Source organism: Sturnus vulgaris, chromosome 6 (genome assembly GCF_052056855.1).
Source record: "Sturnus vulgaris isolate bStuVul1 chromosome 6, bStuVul1.hap1, whole genome shotgun sequence".
Classification (NCBI taxonomy): domain Eukaryota; kingdom Metazoa; phylum Chordata; class Aves; order Passeriformes; family Sturnidae; genus Sturnus; species Sturnus vulgaris.
Window position 1 is genome coordinate 45,135,880 of NC_142248.1, and position 9,727 is coordinate 45,145,606.

At 47.0% G+C, this 9,727-nt stretch overlaps 1 protein-coding gene across 1 annotated transcript; it reads right to left on the reverse strand.

Moving 5' to 3' along the window:
- Nucleotides 1-1,053: 1,053 nt before the first annotated feature.
- Nucleotides 1,054-9,415, reverse strand: SOCS4 (suppressor of cytokine signaling 4). Its single transcript, XM_014871441.2, has 2 exons — nucleotides 9,291-9,415; nucleotides 1,054-2,892 (listed from the first exon to the last, which is right to left on the reverse strand). Exon 2 carries the CDS (start codon nucleotides 2,789-2,791, stop codon nucleotides 1,481-1,483), a length of 1,311 nt encoding a protein of 436 aa, XP_014726927.2. The 5' UTR covers nucleotides 2,792-2,892; nucleotides 9,291-9,415; the 3' UTR covers nucleotides 1,054-1,480.
- Between the last annotated feature and the right edge of the window lie 312 nt (nucleotides 9,416-9,727).

Below are 9,727 nucleotides of genomic sequence, written 5' to 3' on the forward strand. Positions count from 1 at the left end.
CGTGAAATTAAACACATTTGTAATTTGGCAGGCTTGGGGCTCAGTTTCAAAAGCATTTTGAGAGGATACAAGGACTCCCTGTGGTCAAAGGAGAGGAAACAAAGTAGTTGTTGGAGTTACAATTACACCATCTCACATTCTTTTGGCACAGGAGTTCTGGGCCCAGTTTGGGACAGGAGATAAAGCACATCCAAGGAACAGAGCTGCAGGTCACTGCTGCACCTCCTGGAGTTTCCTGCCTGAACCCACTTCCACTGAGTCTCGTGGGATTCCACCAACAACTCAGCAGCAGCTCTGCCTGCCCATGTAATGTAAGTAATGCTTTTAGGAGCATTATCCATGCATGGTTTTCCCGTACATGGAATTTGGCAGGAAGCCATTCGCCCGAATGCTTCACATTGCAAGAAAAATCTGCAGACTTGTTTTTTTTTTTAAAACTATACTTATTTAAAAAAACCAACTCCCCTACTAACAAAGTAGCAAAGTTATTCACCATCACCTCAGGCTCAACCATGCAGAATCAGATGATTAAATATGCAGATTTTTAAGGAAATATCTTCCTCCCCACCCTCCCACCCTGTGCTTTATCATTTAAGTGGTGGCAGCTCCTACAGCAAAAACTGGGTATTTCATATAATGCAACAGTAACACAGAAACAGAGCTCCCAAGTCCAAGCCTCATCTATCATAAGTAACTACATGATTATCTCTTCCAGACACTGATCAAATCCCAGTTTATGAGCAGTTTGCTTTTTACTGCTATTATACAAAATGAAAAGCTCTTCCAGAGCCCCGCTGCTCTGACGACGACGAGTCTTCCTCCTCTCCAACCAAAATCTTTTCAGGACCAGTTTATACATGTTTGTTCCTGCACTGAGTGTTGTCCTTAACTTGAATTGTTTTTCCTCTCCCTGGTATTTAGTCCCCTGATATATTTATAGAAAGATCATATCCTCTTTCAAACTTCATTTTGCTTGGAATAGTAATGTTAGAAATAGACTGGTGAATTTACTGCAGTGGAAAGGGATGGACAGACACACGCACACACAGAGGCTAGAGCACTCATTTTAAAAGAAATGCAGAAAATACAGGTGACTCAATCTTTAGTTAACAGTGCATCATTTCAATCATGTCAGCAACACGTGTCAACTACAATAGAAAAGACAGATCAAGTTCAAAACTGATTTTCAGGGGGTTTTAGATCTAACGACTATCCATCTATAGAAATACCAGAAAGCCTACCTGGAATTCCATAAAACTCTAGCCTAGGGACAGTACCAAAAGCCCACAATGAATATAATTTCTAAAAAAGAGAGCTGTGAAGACTCAAAAGTACATTTAAACAGAGACTAGTTTGGGTGGTAAATAATATGCAGAAGAAGAAAAAATAATCAAGTTGCTATTTAAAAAAAACCTAGAAGGAAAAGAGATTGAACATACTATTGTCTGTTTGGAGAAAATTTCATTCACAAAAATATTTTCTAGCTTTGCTGCTCTGGTACATCGATCCTGAGCACTCTAACTTTTGACTTATAATGATATTCCTTCAGATACAGCTTCACCGAGGGAGGAATGGGAAGTGCATCGATACCATCATAAGTTGTACAGTTGCAAATGACTGTTCTACATATATGCTGGAGAGAGAAGGGAAAGGTCCTGTTCAGGGGGGTGGACAAAAGTGGTTCAAAGAACATACAGGAACTTGGATCTTTGTAGTGTTCTAGGAGTCCTGTGATGTCAGGAGAATGGAAGACACAGGGATCGTGGGCATCAAAGCTGAAGTTGTGGTTCCACTGCTCTATCCGGGCGTGGAGGGAGCGACTGTAGCGCCTGAAGCTCACGGAAAACAAATAGTCCTCCTGGGCAGAGTCCCGCAGCAGAAAGGTTCCCTCTGGCTTTCCTTCCAGCAGCGCCTCCGCTGCGTATTTATCCATGACTCCCCAGTAGCAGGGGTTGTTATTGATCTGGAGGAGGTCTGGCACTAGGCAGTGCACATAATCGATCTGGGTGTGGTATTTTGGGGGCGTTTCCATCCGTAGCAGCTCGTCATCCATTTCCCACTTGGGCTTGTTTCGTTTTCGAGAGCTCGTGCACAGAGTTATGACTTCATCATCGGAGTCCATGTCGCTCTCATCTCTACTGCTCCTGGCCACCTTACCTGTCACCAGCTCAGGCCTCGGGTCACCCCGAGAGGAGCTGCTGTCAGGGAAGTCACAGGATGGGGAGGGAGAGTCCATTCTCCCATTGGCAATCTCCTCGTCTCGCAGCTGATCCTCCCTTTCCTCGTGCTGGGATAAATCAGCAATTATCCATTCCTCTGCCTTTGGACTTATAGGGGCCGTGTGCCTTTTGATCAGGTGCCACCGGAAAGCCAGCTCTGAGCGTGGGGGGAAAGGACACTTATCCAGCATCAGCTCACTGATATGGATTTTCCTTTTGGATGGCAGTCCCGAGGCGTGCCGGCTGCTGCAGTTCTTTATGGGGAAGCACTGACCCACAGCATCCTGCAGCTTCTGTTTGAGAGACCGGCCTAAAAACCTGTGCCCACAGGACCGGTCCAGATCCAGCTCGATGGATGAGCAGCTGTACTTCCTCTCTTGGCTCCTTAAATTATTCCCTGGCCTTCCTGCAGCGCTTGCTGTTTCAGCATCAGGACAATGCTCGCTTTTCTTGGACCAGGAGAGCTTCTTCCCACTCCAGACGTACCCATCCTTTCTGTCTGCGCTTCTGCTCCGGCTGCTTTTGGGCCTCACATCTGCGTTTTTCGCACTGCTCTCCTTGTTTTCTGCCATTGTGACAGCTTTGCTTCACAAGTTGCCAGGAAGCGCACACTGTGTTTCTTGTGGGGTTTTTCTACATAAGGAAGCTTCCTCGAGGCACTTTCTGGAAATATCTAAGGAAAAAGAAAACACAGCTCAGTTCACTGCTATGCACACGCACAATGCAACAGCAGAGCTGGTGGATACAGAACAACAGTGACAATTAATTGGTGACCATGTAAAAATCATGTGATTGAGGTGAATTCAGTAGCACACCCCACAAATACCAGCCTGATCCCAGAAAAAGCTCTTAACCCTTCTTTGGGTAAAGCATCCTCCAGAAAAAACCATCTTTGTTGAGTTCTCATTCTGATTATGCAGCAGAGCAGAACGTTTTAGGTGTTGGCAACCCCGTTGTGCCAGGGCCCATTTCAAAAGGAAACCCTTCCTGGGGCAGGTGATACTGCTTTAGCTGTTTATGGAGCAAATTCTGCATCTCTTCCAAATAACCCTTCAAGAAGGAACAAACCAGAACAGAAACAAGTAGGTCAGAGTACAAAGAGCTACTGTACCTAGATGATATGCCTGTTTGCTACTAATCCACAGGGTGGGATGCCAGAGATCTTTTTCTTAACTGACACTTTTGGGTCACTTTCAGGATAAAAAAAAAAAACAAACCCTAAATTTTATCAGTCACAGATTCTGTCAGTTTCTGAAAGCTGTTTTCCTCTGCCTTTTCAAAGGAAGGGAGCTAGGAAATACTGAGGCCCTAAGGGATTGAAATATCTGGGGCTTTACATACTGAAAAGGATTAAAACAATCCAGCCCTTCACTAAAAGCAATTTTAAAAGGCCGTGAAAGATGGAACTGCTTATTACTCATTAGAGAAGGAAGTTTACATTATTAAAATCAGTGTTGCTTTGAGACCTACGGTTGCTGCTTTCATTTTCCTTTGTTTCCAAAGGTATATTGAATTCTCACATAGATAAGAGGTTTCCTTTTGATTGCTGCACTTTGAAAAAAATATGAAAAAAATCCTCTTTTGATTACTCAGTTGAAAGTGGAGCAGGATTTTTTCAAGCTACATAGATAGCAATATGGTATGGATGCTATACCCCCTGAGGCATGGCAGGATATAGAAATATTTCCCATCACTTACAATAATCAGGATATTCTATGATTCTGTGATGCTCCTGCACCAAAACCATGCACATTTCCTCTGTTGCACTGGGGTTTTTTTGTTGGGTTTTTGTTTTTTTTTTTTTTTTTTTGGCTGTGGGTTTTTCTGTCGTGCTGTTTTGGGGTTTCGGATTTTTTTACAACTAATTGACATGGCAAATACTAAGCAGGAAAAGAAAAGGGCATCCACTTCCTCTCTCCATTCAATCCATTCTCATCATCAGGATTAGCCAGCATGACACAACCTCTCTGCAGTCCCCCGGGGCTGCACAGGCTGAGTTCGAGCCTCTGCTTTCAGTAAAAGAACAAGACAGCCTTGCCAAAAGGCTCACATGCAATCTGTGGGCCAAATGTATCCCAGATGGAACTTTCACCCAGGAATTTTTCACATTGCATTCCTTATTTAAAACCCACAGACCTGAGAGCTGTGGGGGAAAGGAAAAGGCAGGGGAAGGGAGGAGATGCAGAAATGTAGAATGAAGGTAAGAGAGGTTCAATATTGGAAATATGTTGGGAAGAAAATTAGAGCAATGCAGATGAATATCACCTCACTGGTACCAAGAGGAATCATAGAAAAGGGTCCATATTTCAGCAATTACAAATCAATGATTAAACCAGAGATTTATTTTTCTTCTCTCAGGGTTTTGCAAATTGCTTTTCAATGAAAGCGTGGCAAGACACAATGAAGACAGGAGAAAGGAAACATTTGTGTATGAGACTCAAAACATCTTTATTTAGACCAGGATTCATTGATTGCTTTTGGAACGTTGATATTTTTCATCCAGAAATACCTAGAGTGGAGCACTGAATTTTCTCCACAATTCAAAAAGATGAGGGAAAAAAAGCAATCTCATTTACCCTGGTGATAATCTGAAGTCACTGAAGACAAAAAGTTTTTAGATTCAATCTGTAGTAAAATACTTCAATTGTCTATATATGGGATTTTTAATTGGACAGAGAGAAATCACTGAGGTTACAAAGTCAAGTACTTAAAAATTAGGATACGACAGTTTGTAATTGCTTTTGAAACCTTCAATTATCTCATTCTGCTCATCCAGCCCATACAAGGAATAAGAACATGCAGAATTTGGGCTTTTAATTAAAAACTGCAAAACACACAAAACCCAGAAGTGCCTGTTATCTCCTAACTTCAGCCTTGCAACTGAAAGAAGCAAAGGTTTTATGGAATTTCTGAGCTGCTGTTGTATTGAGCTGTAAAGCCACCTTCTCCTTTGTACCTTTCTCCTGTCAGGAATCATTAGTGGTACCTGAACCCTGAAAGAGAAGCTGGGGAAGCAGCACGTGATGCTGCAAAGCCACGCACCATTAGCCAGAGCTGCTTCCCTGGGGTTTGAAGGGCTGCTGGAGCCCAGGCACTGCTTCTGCCACGTCAGAGCAGGAATTGCTAATCAGACAGAGCACTAGAGCTGTGAAAAGAGCAGGGAACAAATGAAGAAAAAAAGGGATGTCATCCTACTAAAGCCAGGTTTGAACCTGACCATGTGTTACAAGCTGTGTGCTGCAGGAGAGCTGCCTCTCAAAGGCTTGGCATTACAGCGAGGGATCACACCTTCACACCCTTCTGGATCAGTGATTCACAGCCCCACCAATAAAATGGGGACCAAAAATAATTAAAGTGTCAGAAAGAACAAGGCATAAAGGGCAAGGAATGCATTCAGAACTCTATTACCACTTCAGGCCATCCATCTAAAGCAGCTCTTCCTTTCAGTGCAGCATCCACGGGAAATGCCACATACTTCCATTAAGGAAGAGCAGGACAGGAGGGCAAGGATAAAAGAGAGGGAACACAGAGTGTACTTTTCCCTAGAGGGGAAGGTTAAATGGAGGAGTCCAGCGCTGTGCAGCTCATACACATCACGTCTGAGCTCCTTTTGGGACAAATAATGAGTGTCCTGCCTGCAAAAGCCTCGTCCTGCACGGGGACACCTCAGGCATCTCCAATGATGGCAGATTTGACAAAACCCTTATGCTGGAAACCCTTTCCCCTAAAGAAACAGCAAAGATAAAGACACGTGGGGGGATGAGCAGAGTTCACTTCGGGCCACAGGACCCGGCTGGTAGTCTGAGGTTACCCAACACTGTCACAGCTACAGTCCCTGAGGACAGGCAGAGAGCTGGGTGGCTTTTGCTGTTGGTTTTGTGCTGTGCCCAGCTCCCTCCTTCAGAGGTTCCTCCCTCTTGTCTGCAGACAAGGTGCTTTTTCTTTCAGGAGCTGATGCCTCTACCCTGAGACTTCAAGCCCAGACAAACCAATATCCAGTTGCTGTTTGGAGGGATAACAATATTCCCTCCTAGCCAGGGGTAGGCTGCAACCCACAGCTGTGGTAAGACAGTGACAACCTCACCATATGTCTAATCAATAACGCCAATAGGAGAACCCAAACCATTAATGTAGACAGCCTTTTTTTTTTTTTTTCATTTATTCAAGAAATACTTGAATACTGAACTGCTTTAACCAGATACTTATGTCCTGAGCTGCTGGATCCTTGCCTCTAGCCCAGCAGTCATCTTCATCAAGCTGCTTTCCTTTCTGTAAGAAGAAGAAACAGATGGTGGGGGGTCTCCAGCCCGACCTCCCACTTGGAATGGGATTGCTGCCAGTGTGGGCTCAGGAGAGCAATGGCATGGCCTGGCCACGTCCTGAAAACCTCCCAGGATGAAGGTCCCACCACCTCCCTGGTGCTCCCACACTGCACAACCCTCCTATGCAGGAAGAACTTGGAAAGTTTTCTGTCCCAAGCACACCAAGCGTTGCTGTATTGTGCCTCTAATTAGACAACAAAAGAAGGCTCACAAAGAACAATGAATCAATTTCGGAATTGTTATGGAAGTTGATTTTGTAGAGCTGATAAAATCCTGAGAGAAAAGAGCAAGCTGCAATTAACTGGAGTACTTTTCTTTCATAACTTACATAAAAGTTATTTTAAAACAAAATCTCACTGGTCACAAGCTGCTTTCATTAATTTCATCCAATTAGGTTTTTGCCACAAGACCACATTTTAAAACCTGACCTTCCTAACCTACTAAGGATAACAATAAATCTTAATTCCTCTGTCTAAATTATTTTTCTTCAGTTTTGGCTTTACTTTGATTTATGATACCATCTAAAAATATCTAAGCTTGACTCTAGAGGCATTTACAGCAAATTAAAGCAATTATCACACATACACACAAAAGAAAAAGACTTTCTAAAGGTACCATTGCCAACCTAAATATTTCTTCCTCTATAATACCCTTGATTTACCCCCAGAACTGTAGGAGGAGGGGGGCCATGCCCAACTAACCTCAACACGAGGGATATTTTATTCACTCCCAGGAGGTGGAACTGAGCTGGCAGCAGGTGCCAGAGGTGAGGGCTGCTCGTATCTCCTGCCTTAATGAAGCTCTGCTCATGTGTGGCAAGAGAGATGCAGGCAGCGCTTGGCAAACCTCAGCAGCCTCTCCAGCACTAAATCAGTGAAAGCTTTATGGTCCATGACCAACACTCCGTGCTCCACCCAGAAACCGAGCAGAGCAGCGATTCTCGGCTCCCGCCCCGCTCGCAGCCACTCACACCTATTAATCAAACCAGCCCGAGCTCCCAGCCGGATTTCAAAGTAGAACTTTGCATTTGGTGGCCGTGTCGCTTCGGATGCCACAAAGCCACAGCGCCTGCAGCCCCTCGGACAAGTGACCACGGGATCCTGAAAACCCTCCCTGAAAAACCTCCCCCCAGTTCTCCCGTGCTGTTCAAAGAGTTATCCCAGCAGGCAGCACCTCCAGACGAGGAAATTAGTTGTTACACAGAACCGAATGTAAAATGGCTTTTATAGTGCAAAACACTTTAGGTGCAGTTTCTATCAGAGCCTCCGAAAATTAAAGTGATTAAGAAAAATAAACACATTTGACAGGCATTTGTCTCCATCCCAGGCAGCGGCTTGCAGCAGGAATAGCTTGGTCTTCCCACTCATCTGATAAGCAGTTCAGCTCCGAATCATTTCTCTAGAACACATTATCCTCGCCAGAAATCACGATTTACTGAAATATGTAGGATACACCCATGGAAAACATGTCTCTACACAGCTTCCACGAGGTTTAATAATGAAATCTGGCCATATTTCTATATTTTTTTTTAAAGAATTGTGCCTGCTTTGTAATCCTGTCACTTATTCATTCATGAAACTACCAGCAATGTGAGTATTAGAGAGAAACACATTTCCAATATAAATAAATCACTCTGCTCACCCCAACCACCAATAACCCTGCTGCAGAGCAAAACTGAAGATAAAAGGGTTTTGCCTGGAAGCAATTTTTTCTTAGAAACAGGAATAAACTGGGCCAGATCATTAAGGCTACATAAAGGGAAAACAGATAACGCTGTTTTTTCCTCTTTATTTCAGGTATGTTCAATTCTAGTTTTTTTTTTTTTTATCCTTCAAGAGATCAGCCAGGATGCTTTCTTCCTATTTTTCAGCCACAAAAAAAAAAAAAAAAAGAGAGCTTAATGATTTTTGCAGTGCAATCGCTACCTGCCTGACTACCACTGCTGTCACCTCCACCTCTCACAGGCATCAGGATGGCTGGAATTCCAGAGTAATCCCATAATGACCATAAAGATCTCCAAAGGGGTTTGATCCTGCAGCCCTACCGCTGTTATGGGGGTACTGCCCAAAGGGGGGTGAAGGGCACAGCCCCTCATTTGGGCTTTCCCTGCCGTTCCTGTGCCTCTTGAGGAGCTGCCATTAAATCCGTATACAGAAGGATAAATATGTGCCCTATTTGTGTTAGGATACAAACGTTGGGAACGGGGTTTTTCAGAAGAGAGGCAAAAGGACCGAATCCCCGGGTGGCAGAGAGAGGACTCTGGACCGAATCCCCCTCGGTGACAGGAGACCTCCGAGGACTGAACGCCGTCGGTGACAGGAGACCCTGAGCCCCCGGTCACTGACAGCGGCTCAGCCCCTCGGCGACAGCAGACCCCGGACCGAGTCCCCGTGGTGACAAGGCTCAGCCCCACGGTGACAGCACACCCCGGACCGAGTCCCTGTGGTGACAAGGCTCAGCCCCTCGGTGACAGCAAACCCTGGACCGAGCCCCCCGGGGGACAGAGCGCTGACCCCGGCCCGAGCACCGCGGTGACAGAGGGCGGACCTCAGGCCAACCCCCCCCACCGATGGGTGACAGGCGACCCTGGTCCGAGCCCCCAGGTTACCGACAGGGACACAGACCCCGATCCCCCCCGGTGACCGACGGGGACACAGACTCCGAGCCACCCCGCTGACAGGAGACCCCGATTTCCCAGCATCGCTGCTCGCCCCTCAGCCCCGTCCCCTCAGCCCCGACCCCAACTCACGATGGCGCGGCGGGCCCGGCTCTCTCCGCCGCTTCTGGCCCCAGCCCGGTGCCGGCAGCTGGGCGGGCTCGGCGCTGGCAGCCGCGGCCCCTCAGCCGGCCGCCGCCGCCGCCGCCATCCCCGCTGCCGGGGCCGCCCCGCCCCGCGCTGACGGCTCGGGCCCAGCCCCGCTGAGGGCGGAGCGGCGGCGGCGGGCGCGGGAAGGCTCGAACGGGCGGCGGGGCCGGCGGTGAGCGGCGGGAGGGAGGGAAGGATGGCGGGTACGGCCCCACCGAGACCCCGCGGGCGGTGCGGGACTTTTCCCGAGCGGAATGGGGGTCCCTACCGGTGTCCGGCGGGCGGCTGAGCTGGCCTGCCCTGGGATGGCCGAGGGAAAGGCCCCGGCATGCCAGGCCCTCCGGGCCTCGGTAACCCGGGCCCTCGTCCCCGCGGTGTCC